The sequence below is a fragment of the Sinocyclocheilus anshuiensis genome, unplaced genomic scaffold (assembly GCF_001515605.1).
Source record: "Sinocyclocheilus anshuiensis isolate Anshui unplaced genomic scaffold, SAMN03320099.WGS_v1.1 scaffold107, whole genome shotgun sequence".
In the NCBI taxonomy this organism is placed as follows: domain Eukaryota; kingdom Metazoa; phylum Chordata; class Actinopteri; order Cypriniformes; family Cyprinidae; genus Sinocyclocheilus; species Sinocyclocheilus anshuiensis.
The window spans coordinates 1,977,201-1,993,902 of record NW_015549584.1 but is presented as its reverse complement, the minus strand read 5'-3'; the positions used below and the strand labels follow the sequence as shown (position 1 = coordinate 1,993,902).

Here is a 16,702-nt window from a genome sequence, read left to right as displayed (position 1 = left end):
CTGTTCCACATATCTGTTTATATACATGTTCTCATGGTTTCCCGGTCAGTGCATGCTCCGCTAACATGCCACGTCCATCTTCAAAGCTGGTTATGTGCTAAGACTCAAGCCTGGCTGCAGATAGGGCCAAGTGGCTCTTTGCGCTGCTTGTGAGGCAATGTGACTGTATACATGTGATCTGTGGCAGTGCTTGCACAGGTTCTGCGCGATCCTCTTCATTAATATTCTCTGCGTCTCAATCAGGCTCAATCAGGCGGTTTAGCGAATCACAACACACTGAGCCAGCTGACCAATCTCAGCCCATCGCCTATTTCTGAGGGAGGGGCTTTATAAAAACAGGAAATAATCAAACGTTTGTTAGAGAAGGGACAGATCGGTGTGGAATAAAGGTACATTATGTGAAAAATAATGCGTTTTTTAAAAAACGAAGCATGAACACATGTTAGACTGCACCCCATAAACACAATCAAGCCTAGAAAAAACCCAGTCAACCACCCCTTTAAAACACTGGTCGGGAAAGGCTATGTCACTTCTTGCACTGTTTGTATACCTGTCCTTATACGGGTAAGTGTTTATATTATTTTACAGTTGAGTTTGGAGAGGAGAGGAAATGAAACCAAATATTCTACTTCATCCCTTATTTAAAGCTGATTGTATGACCACAGACCTTAATTTAATTAATAAGTATTGTTAATATTTTACATTTTTATGTTTGCATTATTTATGTAAGTACAGTTATTTATTGTTGTTATTTAGTTCAAGTATTTACTTAGGGCATTATATAAAGCTTTATCTAATTTTTTATAAATATTATATATTTTTAATAGATTATATTTATCTTTTACAGTACACACTACCATTAAAAGTTTTGGGTCGGTAAGATTTTTAAAAATGTTTTTGAAAGAAGTCTCTTATCCTCGCCAAGGCTGCATTTATTTGATCAAAAATACTGTAGAAACAATATTGTGAAATAATAATTTTACTATATTTTAAGATGCAATTTATTGCTGTGATCGCAAAGCTGTAACTCCATTCTTTGATAAATAGAAAGTGCAAAAGAACAGAATTAGTTTGAAATAGAAATCTTTTGTAAAGTTTTACATGTCTTAAATGTCTTTAAAAAAAGACTTCTTGCTGAATAGAAGTATTCTTATAAAAACAGGAAAATCTTATTGACCTCAAACTTTTGAACGTTAAATAATTTTTATCAGTTTGACAATCTAAATGTTTTCAAATAGAGCCCCAGTCAGAAGGTTGGTCCAGTTCCTTTGTAAAGAACCTGTTTCATATACTCTTTCAGCCTGGAAACCCTGAACCGTGAGTTTACATACAGTCTGTGTAATCTGTGGGCTATAAACATAGTCTTTATTATGTATAGTTTAATTATACTGCATACATGCTGTATTGTGTGGTTCTTTAAGCAGTGATATTCAGGACAGTTGATTATCTAATTTTACTGTCTGTCAATCAATTTAATGCAAAATGTGTGGTACTGAAGACCTGCTGCTGGTGTTGAAGACACACAAACACTTAAAAAACAGGATGACGTGGAGAGGCAAGTACAGGCGGCACAGGACGAGCCTGATGAACACTTTTACTCAGACACAGAGGAGGAATTTCTGACAGGTACAGACTATATGAGGTTTATAATCAACTTGTGTGAAAAATGATCACCAGAGGAATTTGTCAATCTATTATTTATTTACTCAGAGCCTCCAGCTGTGCAAGTTGCCATTGAGGACCTGACAGTCCGGCCTGGTCAGCCTGCAACATTCTCCGCCATTATTACTGGCCAGCCCACCCCAGATATTCAGTGGTTTAAGGTATTATAAATACAAAACGGTAACAATGATTTTATGTTATGATGGAAACACAATGATCTTTACTTGTATTTACTGCAGTGAAATGTATTTATTTGGTTTCCTGCAGGATGACAAGGAAATCTTATCCAATGACTACACAGAAATATTTCAAAGTAGTGCACGTTGCTCTCTCACTTTGCTAAATACTCAAATAGAGGATTGTGGCACCTACACCTGCATAGCTATTAACAGTGCAGGACAAGCATCTTGCCTCGGCAAACTCAGTGTTGACACAGGTGAGTTGGAAAGCTTTATTATTACCATCCATTTTATCTTTACAAACTTTAAATGTCTGTTGCCAAGGAATAGTGTGTTTAAGTAAATTAATTTTTTTCTTTTTCAGGTCCAGATGACATTGAGGAAGAGAGAGAAGTGGAGTTTGGAAAAAGACGGAAATTACATTCTGTATATGATGTTCATGAAGAGATAGGGAGGTAATATCATCATATAAATCTTGACGTTTATGTAATCTAGCATTAAATATCATAGTTAATGTAATATCTGATTTGTTGTAAGGCATCCTTTTTAGCCCTTATTAACATTTTTCTCTTTTTTTTTTCTGGATAACCAGGGGCACTTTTGGAGTGGTTAAAAAAGTCACACACAAGGCGAGTGGTGAATGTTTTGCTGCTAAGTTCCTTCCACTCAGAAGCAGCACACGGACCAGAGCGTTCCAGGAGAGAGACCTACTGTCCCGTCTAGCTCACCGCAGACTAGCATGCCTCTTGGACTTTTTCGCTACAAGACGCACACTGGTGTTGGTTGTAGAATTGTAGGATTTGATTTTTTCTTGCTTTTTGAAATGATTCAATGATTACCATTAGCTTTTTCAAAATGTAATCAAATATATACATTTATTTTTTCCTCTCCCACAGATGTTCTACACAGGGGTTACTAGATCATTTGTTTTTAAAGGGATCGGTTTCAGAGAGGGAGGTAATATTGAGAAATCATTGAATGTCATTTTATACAGTAATCAAGAAAATGTGATAATTATTATTCATTGTTTTAGGTCCAGTTATATATTCAGCAGGTTCTGGAGGGCATTGGATACATACATAGTATGAACATCTTACATCTGGATATCAAAGTAAGTGATTATACTTAATTTATATTAGTAGGAATTATAGTTATATTGCAGTATTATTAGTATTATAAGTGGCATTAATTTAAGCATCAATATTCACACACAGGATACTGAAAGACCATCCTTTTCTGAAATTGGACTAATTGGTGTCTTTGGTAAAGACATCTTCTGACCTGTGGCTGTCATTCTAACATTTTGTCAAACTTATTTTTAAACCTCTTCTTTGCAGACAGACAATATCCTAATGGTGTCCCCTGCGAGAGAAGAAATCCAAATCTGTGATTTTGGCTTCTGCCAGGAAATTGACAACTCCAGACACCAGTACAGCAAGTTTGGGACACCTGAATTTGTTGCACCAGAAATTGTCCACCAAGAACCTGTGACAGTAGCCACTGATATCTGGTAAACAAAATACTGTGGCTTGTTGCAAATTGTGGTGAACAGAATTCCTCATATTCAGAAATGCAATTCTGTCCTTTTACTGCTTGGTAAATTTTTTCATTATTAATTTATTCAGGTCTCTTGGTGTGGTTACTTACCTATGGTGAGTGCATTGAAGAAATGGAGCAAGCAGATATGTTTGTGTTTTTCTTTGTTTTCTCTGTATGCTGCAATGTTGTATGGCCATAAAATCTAGAAATAATTGTACTGTTAGAAAATATTAAGTGTTTTCTTGAATATTGCTTTTTTTCTGGGTAGCTTAACATGCCACTGTCCTTTCTTCGGGGAGAATGACCGTTCCACACTGATGAAGGTCGCTGAGGGTGTGCTGTACTGGTACACACCTGAGATCACAAACAGAAGTGTGGAGGCACAGGACTTCCTACATAGGGTTCTACAGCCAGACCCAGAGTAAGCTCTGCTTACTTGCATGTAATTGAAGTTTTTGTGAGCAGCAGTTGATAAAGTTGCTTTGTTTCACCTTCACAGAGTGAGACCCTCTGCATCTGAGTGTTTGAGTCATGAGTGGTTTCAGGTAGGTAGTCATCTGTGTTTATACCAACAAGCAAACATAAAATAAGTTGTGTGCACAAATAAGTTAAAATTGACGTTCATCAGAAATGTAATTATTTTTAGGGTTATTATGAAGATGAAGAACCTGAGGGCATAAATACCAAAAATCTAAAATCTTTTATTTCAAGAAGAAAATGGCAGGTAAGATTTTAAATGACTTCCTTTGCCATTGATTATCCAGGAAAACTTTCTTCTTTCATGTCTTTTCCGTGCTTCTTCCCTTTTCTTTCAGCGTTCCTTGACATGTCTCGGCTCGGTTCTGACTTTGAGACCAATCCCAGAGTTGTTGGAGGCTCCTCTGCGTGACGTTTCGATTACAGCTACAAGGGAAACCCAGGAGCTCAGCAGCACCTCCCTAAGTAGTGGATCCTCCTCAGAGTTTGATGAAGCAGATGCTTGGGACTTCTTCCAACAGGTGAGCCAGGAGAATGAAGATGATCTGGAAGAAGAGGAAGAATATGACCCATACACTCATGTGTCAAAGACGCCCACAGTTTTAAAACGGGATGAAGAAGATGTGCTTATTGCTGAGGACCGCATTCACAGTGGCCTGCTGGTGATTTCCACGTCCACACCATCAACAGAGCCAGTCAGTTTGGAGAGGAGGGACAGTAGCCCCTATCTTCACCTCTCTGAGAGAGACGAAGGATTGGATCCCATACCACGTCGTATCCTCATCAAGAGCACTTTTTATTGCAGCTCCGAGCAGCTCTCACCCATGTCTGCTCGTCACATGACGCTTCGGGATAAAATCCAAGCTAAAAAGCAAGAGCGTGGCCGTAAACCCCTCCGTGCCAGCCTCTCCGGCAGGTTAAATGAGCCCCTCATAGAGTATGTAGAAGATTCCCCAGACTTAGAAGCTAATCGTAACCAAAGAAGAGGATCAATGCATTCATCTATCCTCAAGTCAAGCTCATTTGATAGTGGAGTGAGTGCTGCCCATCCAAGCATACACACCCAGAGAAGAAGCAGGTCATTAGATGTATACACACAACGCTCTCCAACTTCAACTGACCCAACAGTGCAAGGAGAGGATGAGCATGATGTTGAAGAAAGCCAGAAACCAGATGTCACTGATGAAGAAGAGGAAAAAACTGAAGAAGTCCAAGTGAGAAGGAAACTTTGCCGTCGCTCTGCGTTTTTGTCAAAGAAAGGCCCATTAATTGTGAGAAAGGTCAGAGCACAGGTTCATGAGCCTGAAGAAGGACATCAGCCAGCCTTGCAGAGTTCTTGTGAGGATGACAACCAGTTGCAGGTCACGGAAACAGAGACAAGACATTTAGGTGATGAGGAGAGCGTGGATGGCTCACAGCTTTCACTGGCATGTTCGCTTGACCACAGTTCAGAAGCTTCTAGCAGGATAGGCTCACATGAAGAACTCTCCCACAGACACCACCATGATGAGAGCTTGATCGCTGCATCCTCTGGAAAAACATCTCCATGCTCTTTACTACAAGACTCTGAGGATGAAGACATGGAGAGGGTCCTGAGATCTCTTTGCCAAGACCTCCCGCAAGCCCCGCCAAGACGGCGCACCAACAGTTCAAGCTCTGGACTAAATGAGATGCGCAATAAGAGTGACGTCCTTCTGAGAAGAAGCTCCTCTGCGGTTCCTGTCCAGGCTGCAGTAGCAGGACGAGAAAGTAAAGAGTTACTTCAAAGACATGCCTCAGCCCCGGCTCTTCAAGCCAAACCCCCTAGTGGGAAATCTTCCAAGCCTGGATTCATGAAGATCTTCCGTAAACATTCGTGGGCTAGCCATTCTTCTCCTCAACTAGAAGGCTCGGAAAAGAAACAAACAGAAGGAGCATCCTCACAACCCAAGACCCCTCTTCTAACTCTGAGGAAGAAGATGCGAGCTTCAGCCTCTAGCATTACAAAACTGTTTACCCGACAATCCAGCAAAGAGGATGAAGAGAAGAAGAAAGGCGGTAGGCTACTGTTGTTGCTTTAACACAGTTGAAAATACACTATTCACTTTTCAAAAATACATTTGCTTGTGCATAATAATTATATCTCAAATTCTTTCTAACAGGACCAATTGTGAAGAACTCCTCCCCCGTCACGCCAGAGAAAATGACCACAGTAATAGCCACCACCTCATCCGAAAGTCCTCAGAAGAAGTCCAAATTGTTCTCGCTGAAAGTGCCGATATTTAAGAAAACCAAAGGTTAAACAACTAAAAAGTCATTAAACTGTTCCATATAATTGCTTTTTATAGATACACTACCGTTCAAATGTTTGGGGTCTGTATGATTTTTTTAAGGTTTTTGAAATAAGTTTTTTATGCTCACCAAGGCTGCGTTTATGTAATTTATTCCTGTGATAGTAAAGCTGAATTTTCAGCATCATTACTCCAGACTTCAGTGTCACAGGATTCACAAAGTTATGAAATTGTTTTCTGATTTTTAACCAGAAAGTCCAGTCAAACCATCCAGGCCAGATGTCATTCAGCTAGCAGGAGGAGGAGTGCTTGTGTTCTGGAAACTTGTGCCATCAAAAGAACTTGTCACATATTGTATTCAGTATAGTGTAAATGGTAAGAATACATACATTTAAGGGGGTCTGAATACTTTCCGTACCCACTGTACATCCTGTATTATGAGCATTGTTTTTCATTGTGTTTTTCCATGGTGCTTCATAAAGAAAGTTTTGTCCTTTATATTAGGTGTGGAGTGGAGAATGTTGGCAGAGAATGTTACAGACAGCTGTTTTACAGTAAATGCCCTTCCGAGAGGACCGGGATATATGTTCAGAGTGTCCCATAACACCAAGACAGGGTTGGCACCTTTTAGTGACCCTTCACCACCAGCCTTTATGGCCACACCTTATGAAGGTAGAGACTTGCTGGAAATATTACTTATTTTTATCCAAAACTACTTAAAATGTATTACCTCACCCTACATCTTTAAATATGTACACCCTATTAACTTTAAATATAATGCAATCATCTCCTTTCATAAAATAAATGGAATATTCTCAGAATATGGTCATATAAAGGAGTTTACTTCAAGGAAATTTAAAGAAAGTGAATTTATTGTAATTTATTATATATTCATATATTTTTGCAGACTCTCACAATCCTCTCATTAAAATGGAATCTATTGGGTCAAAGGTCACTGTACCTGGAGGTCTTGGCACTGAGAAATCTTACAGCTTCCTGTCTGAAATCAACAGGATATATATAGACATACATACACGTGTGTGTATATATATGTGTGTGTGTGTGTGTATTTTGAATATTTATACCTCTTTAATAAGTTATGTAAACTCAATTTTATGGGCTAGTTCACACTGCCACAACAAACACAAAAAAATAGTATTTGGGTTTTGTTGGATGAGTGTGTTTTTAACCCTGCTGGTGTTTGTTGGGACAGTATGAACCAGCCTTTATAGTATTTAAACTCTAATACTTTAGTATTTAAGCTCTACATAGCTTTAATGAATCCATATAAATATGAAATGAAAGCAGAATTGTTGACTCACAAAACGCTGATTACCATTATTTCCGTTTTTATGTTGCTCATTTAAATGCATAATCTTGTGTCTCTTTTGACAGAGGCCGTTTCAGTGTGGTAATGCAGTGTGAGGATAGCCGCAGCTCTCAGATGTTAGCCGCTAAGATGACACTTTACAGACCAGAGCAGAGGCAGTTGGTTTTAAGGGAATATCAACTGCTTCGCCGACTGAACCACCCTCGAATCGTCCAGCTGCAGACGGCCATCCTCACTCCCAGCTTCCTGGTGCTTATAGAGGAGCTATGCTCAGGACGAGAGCTTCTTTATAACCTTGCAGAAAGGTGAGAGTAATACTGTTTAAAGGGTTCTGTTCAATTATGTAGTCCTATAAATTACAAATTATATATTGACTGATACTAGTGAAAATCATTCTCTTTAACAGTCAGTGTTGTACAGTTACCTTACTCTTTACTCTTGATGGCCTACAGGAATCTATATTCAGAAACACAGGTGACTGACCTACTAGAACAGATTCTGAGTGCTGTGGATTACCTGCACAGCAGACGCATTGTACACCTGGATTTAAAGTCGGACAACATGCTTGTGACGGGCCGAAATGTAGTGAAGATTGTGGATTTGGGCTCTGCTCAGCCCTTCACTCCAGGACAGGCACTAAACATTGAACACATCAAAGAAATGACAGATAATAAAGGTATATCAATGATACTGTATTATGATCTAGAATTTGTTGCTGTGTTTTTATTCAGTCATTATAGATTACTGTTGCAACGTTTGGGGTCAGTCAGTTTAGTCGAATTGTTTATTGTTTTGAAATGCATACCAAACTTGCATTTATTTGATAAAAAATACGTTCAAAAGCAGTAATATTGTGACATCTTATTTAATTATTATTAAATAGCATTAAAATAACAGTTTTAATCTATTTTAAAATGTAATTTATTCTTGTGATGGCATTTTTTTGTATTATGTTGAAAACAGTTGTGCTGCTAATTTTTACATTTTTACTATTACTTTTGGTCAATTTTAATGCATCCTTGCTAAATAAAAGTATTAATTTCTTTAAAAAAAAATCTTACTGATCTCAAACTGTTGAATGGTAAATGTACATGGAACTACTTTCATTTTCGGGGCTGCCTGGCATCTTAAAAAAAAAAAAAAGTATCCAGTATCTTATCACCAACAAACCAGTTTTGTTTATGAAAAATATTTTCTGTTCTGTTTGTTAGGTTATATTGTCCTTCCTAAAGCTCCTGAAATCTTAGAAGGACAAGGAGTTGGACCTGAAACTGATATCTGGGCTGTTGGCGTTTTGGCTTTTATAATGTAAGTCCTTTCATTCAGTAAATCCATAACCATAAGGAATAGTTACAGCAACATTAGGGCTTCCCTATCGTTCAACCATAATTCATTGATTAACTCAAATTTTCTTTAATTTTCATCTTTAGGTTGAGTGCAGACAGTCCCTTCCATGCTGATATAACTTGGGAGAGGGATCGAAACATCAAAAAAGGCAAGATCCAGTTTAATCGTTGTTACCCAGGTCTCTCAGAGGGAGCCATCAACTTTATGAAGAACACCCTGAGCAACAAAGCCTGGTAAAATTCACAGATGATGTTTGCTTATTTTGAGTGTTTAAATCCAAACAACAGACAGTGAGATTTCATGTCATCGTAGTCGGATGATGCTTTAATGGCAGAAAACTAATCAAAACTAATATCATGACTTTCCATCAGTAGACCCAAAACCAATAGTTAAATGTATCCTGCTTCTAAACTTAATGTGTGACTGAATCAGTTACTATGTGGACATAGGCAGTATTTGATGTGGCTTCATGTTTTACCAGGGCAAGACCTACAGCTGCAGAGTGCCTCCAAAACCCCTGGATACAAGGAGACCGTCCTCCCTCCAAACACACTGACTCTGTGGTCTGCTATTCAACAGACAAGCTGCAGGCCTATCTCAGGGAACGAGAGGTCAAGCGAGACCACATCCGCACAAAAATTAATCTGCCCTTCCCATAATTCAAGGGACAGAACATATTTGGAGGCTGAAAATGTTGTGTGAAACTGTGAAGCGAGACCACATCCGCACAAAAATTAATCTGCCCTTCCCATAATTCAAGGGACAGAACATATTTGGAGGCTGAAAGTGTTGTGTGAAACTGTGAAATGCTTTTTGTAGTTTTTCTCCCACAAGGAAAGATTATGATGAAAAGCTTTAGCTGTAATGATAATCAATTATATTTCTTTAGATATAACATTTTTCAACACATGTAATCAGGCAATCTGCACGACATGGCTTCAGTTATTGCTTTGTAATCTTTCAAAAATGACATTACTTACATAAACACTGTTTTACAGTAGTGTAAATAAATGTCATTTATATAGATCAGTGGTAATAGGGCTTTTGGTATGCATATCTATATCTAGTGAATGTAAGATGTAGAACAGGTTATCACTTTTCACTGTTATCACTATTGAACAGGTTATCACTGCATTATATTACTTGCATTTTTGGCACTGCTCTATCAGGGACAATTTTATAGTATGATTTACATGATGTGGTTAAATGCAGTATTTTATTCATCAATTATATTTTTCTCATTTTAATGCTAATTTTACTTAATGTATAAGGATTTGATTGATTTTGAATTTTACTTAATGTATATGGATTTTATTGGTTTTGGATTGTAGATTTTATTAGCGTGGTAAGGTCAATTTAAGGGTTACTGTTGCCTCTCTGCTGTGATGATAATAGTTTCACACAATGCATGTATGCTTTTTGTCTGCAAATTGCCATGCACTTAACAATAAATGTATTATTACACAGTAAAACTTGTTGTTTTGTTTGTTTGAATCTATGCAGTGACAAATGACACAACCCCCAAAGTAAGGCATTTTATGAACTCTGGTTGAGGACAGTATTGTAGATGCACTTCTTCCTTTTGTCCGATAGGTGGCGAACGTTTGCACGAGTGTGTCAAGACGCACAGAGGAGCTGACCATCGAAGAGGAGATGTGCATCCGCCGTTGAATATAGCATTTCAGCTATCACTGTCCCGTAAATAGACTAGCGTATATTTTAGATACACAGGCTACCCGTATTTTTGTCAGGTAAGATCAAACGTTACTTTTAATACCATTACAGTTCATAAATGCAGTTCTAGAAATACTATATACGCTCAATACGGTTCCCGCCTGTCAGGTAGCATGTAAGCCCATTGATTCCGAGATTCGAGTTCATTCGCGCTTCGTTTATTAGCTATGGTTTATGTCTTTATCTTCTACTTCCTCAAACAGACCCAGCAGACAAATCTGAACCTTTAACACTGATGTATTTTCTTTGTTAGGGGGTAACGACTGTCAGATGTAGTTCAGCAAACAGTTCATATAACTGTACATTGTATATGTATATTATAGTGCACCTCTTTGCTTATCATTTTGTCTAAACTATTAGTCCCTCACCATGGCGACCGGTGCTGATGTGAGGGATATTCTGGAGCTGGCAGGAGGAGACGATTCAGGTCTCATCAGCAAGAAGGACATCATCAACTCAGACAAGGTAACCTGGCACAGAGGAGAGCCAACACCACTGCACTTTTGACTGTAGATGGAGCTTTAAAATGGGATTTACATTTGTGACACGTTTTGGCTTTGTATTATTGAGACAATGTTCATTCTGTTTGTTGTTGTAGAAAAAAGCCAAGAAAGTGACAGAGACATTAACTTTCAAGAGACCAGAAGGAATGCACAGAGAAGTTTATGCCTTGCTGTATTCAGACAAAAAGTAAGCTGGCTTTCTCTGCTCAGCCTTTTTACCTCACTGCCTTATTGCCCATATTATTGTTACGTATTTGCATTGCCTTCTAAAAACTGATTCCCATGACTAATGGCAGATCATTTTGCTGTTTGAATTGATCATTCTTTGAAATTAGTAAAATGACTAGAAAAAAAGAGTAACGTTTTGTTGTATTAGCTGTACAGCAAATAGGGTTGTATGAGTACATAGCTCTCATGAGATTTTATTATAGCTGTATAATTCCCAGCTCTTGTAAATGAAAAATCTAATAAATATATTTTTTGTAACATACATATACACTTAATATACACTACTATTCAAAAGTTATGCTTGTTATACTCTTATGCTTGCCAAGGCTGCATTTGTTTGATCAGAAATACATTACAGACAGTAATATTGTGAAATATTATCATAATTTAAAGTAACTTTTTTTTTGTTTCAATTTTAATATAACTTAAAATGTAATTATTACTGTGATCACAAAGCTGAATTTTCAGCAGCCATTACTTCAGTCTTCAGTTTCACATGATCCATTATAAATCGTTCTAATATGATGATTTGGTGCTCAGGATACATTTCTTATTTATTTTTTTTCAGGATTCTTTGAGTAAAAGGTTCAAAAGAACAGCATTCATTTGAAATAGACATTTTTTTGTAACATTATAAATGTATTTACTGTCACATTTGACCAATTTAATGCATCCTTGCTGTATAAAAATATTAATTTGTTCAAAAAATACTTTCTGACCCCAAAGTTTTGAACAATAGTGTGTGTGTATGTGTGTGTGTATATATATATACACACACATCTTGACCTGCACATAAAAATATCTTGCTAAAAATAATTTAGGCTATATTGTGTTTTGTTGTAGGACTAGTTAAAATATTGGCAGGCGGACGTAAAAATTTGAGCTATTGGTTTGACCAATCCAGCATAAACAAAAAACTTTTATTGTTGAGCCCTGTATGCTGCCTTTGGACGCTGATACTGTTACACTGAAAAGTGACAGCATATAATTAACTTTTGTATGCTTTTGCTTCTTTCAGTCGGGATGCCTCTCCCCTGTTACCGAGTGATACTACGCAAGGCTACCGGACAGTGAAAGCAAAACTGGGCTGTAAGAAGGTGCGGCCCTGGAAGTGGATGCCCTTTTCCAATCCAGCCAGAAAAGATGGAGCCATCTTCCATCACTGGAGACGTGCAGCAGAGGAAGGAAAGGACTACCCATTTGCTCGCTTCAACAAGGTAGGAAAGAGAGGGTCATACTGAACAGAGTAGGAGAAAAGAAAAAATGGCATCGGTCGAGGAGAGAAGAGATTGTGTATTATTCTTGTTTGAAATTGAAATTCATGTAATCGCATGTTACTAAAAATATTATTCCTGTTTCAAGACTGTGCAGGTGCCTGCGTACTCAGAGCAGGAGTATCAGATGTATCTTCATGACGATGGATGGACGAAAGCTGAAACGGATCACCTGTTCGACTTGTGCAAACGTTTCGACCTGCGGTTTATTGTTATCCATGATCGCTATGATCACCAGCAGTATAGAGTAAGTTCCTCATCATGATTCAGTATTGTACTGAACATAAAGTAACTTGACTCTATGTTACAGTTTACTTCCTTCTAATCACATTTTTTTCTCTGATTTCATTGATATTATTGTAGAAGCGCTCTGTGGAGGATCTTAAGGAGCGTTATTACAGCATTTGTGGCAAACTGGCAAAAGTTCGGGCAGGAACAGGGACAGAAACTAAGATCTACATATTTGATGCTGGTCATGAGAGACGCAGGAAAGAGCAGCTCGAGAGACTTTTCAACCGCACTCCAGAGCAGGTGAGACCAAGACTGATCTTTTTCATTCTACATAACAATTATTGCAACAGTGATGCAGTGTTTTTACACAGGATGTTGTGAGACTATGGGGGGTGGAAGAAACATTTATGCATTTTAAATTTAAATCCGCCAGTCTGGTGCACTTTGTGAGCTCCCACCAATTTTCAGTGTCGATTAGATTATAATAATGTTGGTATTATTATTATCATCCCTTAACACAAATATATTAGTATTGTAATACAACTGTATTGTAAAATAACTGTAAATAAAAAATGTATTTTACTTTTCAGCAGGAAAATGGTCTTCGCTTGACAATTTCTTTATTTTGCATTTATTTTGGTGGAAAACTGCAGTTTCTGTAAATAATGCTGGTAATTAATGGGACACAGTGGAGATACTGTTGTAAGTTCGTTATGTCTGATGGGGACAAGCTTGATCTCATTTAAACAATGTGCTTCCTTTTCCTTCCTGTAGGTGGCAGAGGAGGAATACCTGATCCAGGAGCTGAGGAAGATTGAGACGCGTAAGAAGGAGCGTGAAAAGAAGGCCCAGGACCTGCAGAAGCTCATTACAGCAGCTGACACGACGACAGAGATGCGCAGAGCTGAACGTAAAGCCACCAAGAAGAAGCTGCCGCAGAAACGAGAGACGGAAAAACCTGTAATTATCTCTTTATTTACACCTCAAACTGTCTAAATTCAATTTTTAACCTGTCTGTGATTAGTAATTAGAAAATTGATGGGGAAACAAATTGTATTTTCAATAGCGATCATTCTAATTTTACACTTTCTTTGCAAAATGTGAAGAAAAAAAAATCTGTGAACTTTAATACTTTCTAGCACTTGCTCCTCTAATGCCCTCTCATCTGTCCAATGGCAGGCTGTTCCTGAAACCGCAGGCATCAGATTCCCAGACTTCAAATCTGCTGGTGTTTCACTACGGAGTCAGAGAGTAAGATCAACTTACACGCTTCGACAAAACTGACCCCTGATCCGTTTCTTAATATACGATCTATGCAGAATATTATGATACATCCCTCTTCGCTGCAGGGGCCTGTGGCGTTTAACTTCTCTCTCATTAGCCAGGAGTTGATTGATTCACACAGTCATAGGTAGAGTAATCTACGCACAGGAAGGCATTCCTCTTAAAGAGTAATGAAGGGAGGTCGCTCTATATAAAACACATTAAGGATGGTACTGGGGTAGTGTATGACTCAGATATGGCTGGTCATCTGTTAGTCAGACTTGGGTGGATAAACATGTTTTGATCTGCCCTCTCTGAAGTGCATTTCAGGGGTATTATGAATGAAGGATGACCCCATTTTTATTCCATTGCTCCCATGTTTTACTACCATGTAGCCATCTGAGATTAAAGGTGTTAATGTTCCAGCTAGAGTTCCAACACCTCGTGGATTAAGACACAAGTACACAAGCACAATTTAAGTTTACTGAAAGTTTATTTGTAGATTTTGTTAACTAATGAATTTGTGTGCATAGATGAAGCTGCCCAGCTCAGTTGGTCAGAAGAAAATAAAAGCAATTGAACAGATCCTGACAGAGCAAGGAGTGGGTGAGTAGCATTTTTATAAGCATTCCTTCTGTCTTCTGACTTCCTACCTGTCATATGGTTCTACTGAACGGTAATAAAGAGGTTTAATGATTTCAATTATAATTATAATTATAATTAAAGGGATTAATTTAGAAAACATTCTGTTAAAATATTGATTTTGCTTGCATATGATAACTTTAGTTTCTTGCATTTGCATTTCTTGTATAAAAAAAATATAACATTGTAATATGCTAAATTGCTGAAAACACATTAAATAGTATAGATATTGAGACTTTTGAATGGGGTTTATTAATGATCTTTTTAAAGAATGATGAGCATTATATGGATGGACAGGCTCAAAGCAGCTACTTATTTACTCGTGAAATGGATTGCAATGTTTGAGCTTTGTTTCACTTAAAATAACTTTTAAAAGTATAATTTGTGACTTGGACTACAATGTTCATGCTGTATGCTATTGCATGCAGCCTCTTGGGACAAATCAATAGAAACATACATTTATATAAATATTTACTGAAAATGAAAAAAAAAAAATGTATTTATATTTTTGTTCCATTATCCAGTACAGTGCCCTTTTATCTTATAACATTCAGTTCAGACTTTAAACTAAAATATGACTTATTTTGCCATGGTGCAGAAAACACCTGCATAGAATAAAATTAAAGATTGATCATGGAATTTTTAGAATCAGTATTGGGATAGTGAAAGGAGAAATTCTTTACCCAGGTATAGTGTTCTTCATCTAAACCTTCTAAAATCAACTCTTGCAAACAAAAAAGGTAACTACAAGTTCTAAACACAGAATTTGCTCTGAACATCTCATAACATATCCCCTTTTTCCTTTTTTCTTTGCTCGACAGACCTCAACCCCATGCCCACAGAGGAGATTGTGCAGATGTTTAATGAACTTCGCAGCGACCTGGTCCTGGTTTATGAGTTGAAGCAGGCCTACAGTAACTGTGAGTACGAACAGCAGATGTTGCAGCACCGCTATGACGCTCTGCTAAAAGCAGGGGGCGCCGTCACACCACACAGCGAGAGCAGTGGAGCACCTGACAGTCAATCTTGGCCAGGCGCTGATGACATCAAAACCGAAGCCAAAGAGCAGATTATTGATGTGGTTGGAGCTCCACTCACTCCAAATTCGGTGAGTTTTCAGAGGGAAGTTCGTATCTAAATTACCATGGCATGAAATTATTGGTTTGATAATAGAACTACTTTAGTGATAGACCTCAGCAGGCATCATCGTGCAATTTGATCTCCTTTTAAACATTAGAAATATTTATTTGAATATTTGAAACCCAAATTCAATTGTTTTCATATTGTTTTTTATTTATTTTCATTTGTATTCTTACATAATCGTTTTTGATTATACATTATCTACTGATGTTTTGATTTAAAGCATACTTTTTTTTTTCAAAATTATAAAAGCATCATTTTTTATTGAATAGATAAATGTGATTTAAAATGAAACTAAAATCTTTCATAAAATTCTATTTCAACTTGTTTTCGTCTCTTTTCACAGCGCAAACGCAGAGAATCTGCTTCGAGTTCCTCATCTATCAAGAAGGTGAAGAAACCATGACATAAATGACTTGGTAAACTCAATTGGACATTTTTGGAAGAGGATAGAGAGGTTTGTGGAGCTCGCTTAAGTGATTGCCTGCTTCAGGGTCAGAGGGTGAGGTTGTGGTTGTAGGTCATCTGTTATCTGCTCTTTTGATGACCGCTCTCTCTGTTAATGTATTCAACACAATGACTACCCTCTCTGTCCACCACTCCTCAATCCCACCTGCTTCCCTCCTCTCTCCATTCTCCAGACCAAACCTCTACCATGACACAGACCACCCTTGACAACCTATTCCATTATACCACCTCTTCTGTCCAACCAGGCAGCCCAAACCCAGATGAACTGTAAATTGGCAAAGAGAGCTAATCGGCACATGACAAGACAGAAGCAAGTAGACAGAAAAAAAAGAAAAGTCTGCTTGTCTGTCTGAAATGAATGTATGCTGGACAGATGGTATGAGTCTGGATCCTGTTGGGGAATTTATTGAAAGAG

The 16,702-nt window shown here is 37.8% G+C and overlaps 2 protein-coding genes across 4 annotated transcripts in view; both read left to right on the top strand.

Moving 5' to 3' along the window:
• obscna (obscurin, cytoskeletal calmodulin and titin-interacting RhoGEF a) overlaps window positions 1–10,103 on the top strand; it is a 45,639-nt gene extending 35,536 nt beyond the window's left edge. The window contains exons 68-91 of the mRNA XM_016446125.1: window positions 1,239–1,317; window positions 1,499–1,626; window positions 1,711–1,823; window positions 1,930–2,098; window positions 2,206–2,296; window positions 2,434–2,634; window positions 2,738–2,798; window positions 2,875–2,952; window positions 3,179–3,351; window positions 3,467–3,493; window positions 3,649–3,801; window positions 3,880–3,925; window positions 4,027–4,104; window positions 4,196–5,894; window positions 5,999–6,133; window positions 6,380–6,502; window positions 6,632–6,799; window positions 7,035–7,140; window positions 7,523–7,762; window positions 7,910–8,133; window positions 8,669–8,765; window positions 8,888–9,037; window positions 9,286–9,488; window positions 9,584–10,103. Coding sequence (XP_016301611.1) covers window positions 1,239–1,317; window positions 1,499–1,626; window positions 1,711–1,823; window positions 1,930–2,098; window positions 2,206–2,296; window positions 2,434–2,634; window positions 2,738–2,798; window positions 2,875–2,952; window positions 3,179–3,351; window positions 3,467–3,493; window positions 3,649–3,801; window positions 3,880–3,925; window positions 4,027–4,104; window positions 4,196–5,894; window positions 5,999–6,133; window positions 6,380–6,502; window positions 6,632–6,799; window positions 7,035–7,140; window positions 7,523–7,762; window positions 7,910–8,133; window positions 8,669–8,765; window positions 8,888–9,037; window positions 9,286–9,463 — 4,517 coding nt within the window. The 3' untranslated portion in view covers window positions 9,464–9,488; window positions 9,584–10,103. The remainder of the gene's footprint in view (window positions 1–1,238; window positions 1,318–1,498; window positions 1,627–1,710; window positions 1,824–1,929; window positions 2,099–2,205; window positions 2,297–2,433; window positions 2,635–2,737; window positions 2,799–2,874; window positions 2,953–3,178; window positions 3,352–3,466; window positions 3,494–3,648; window positions 3,802–3,879; window positions 3,926–4,026; window positions 4,105–4,195; window positions 5,895–5,998; window positions 6,134–6,379; window positions 6,503–6,631; window positions 6,800–7,034; window positions 7,141–7,522; window positions 7,763–7,909; window positions 8,134–8,668; window positions 8,766–8,887; window positions 9,038–9,285; window positions 9,489–9,583) is intronic.
• Window positions 10,104–10,400: 297 nt separating this feature from the next.
• On the top strand, window positions 10,401–16,696 carry LOC107657923 (DNA methyltransferase 1-associated protein 1-like). Of its 3 annotated transcripts, none has more exons than XR_001630731.1 (12): window positions 10,401–10,555; window positions 10,899–11,003; window positions 11,137–11,228; window positions 12,288–12,486; window positions 12,632–12,790; window positions 12,907–13,074; window positions 13,549–13,734; window positions 13,954–14,025; window positions 14,571–14,643; window positions 15,501–15,787; window positions 16,166–16,276; window positions 16,461–16,696. XR_001630731.1 is itself a non-coding variant. In XM_016446249.1 (12 exons), exons 2-11 carry the CDS (start codon window positions 10,908–10,910, stop codon window positions 16,223–16,225), a joined length of 1,392 nt encoding a protein of 463 aa, XP_016301735.1. In that variant the 5' UTR covers window positions 10,401–10,555; window positions 10,899–10,907; the 3' UTR covers window positions 16,226–16,238; window positions 16,461–16,696. The 3 variants fall into 3 exon arrangements, 2 of the variants coding, with proteins under 2 accessions (XP_016301735.1, XP_016301734.1); XM_016446249.1 differs by having other exon boundaries at window positions 16,166–16,238; XM_016446248.1 differs by having other exon boundaries at window positions 16,166–16,538.
• The last annotated feature ends 6 nt before the right edge of the window (window positions 16,697–16,702 follow it).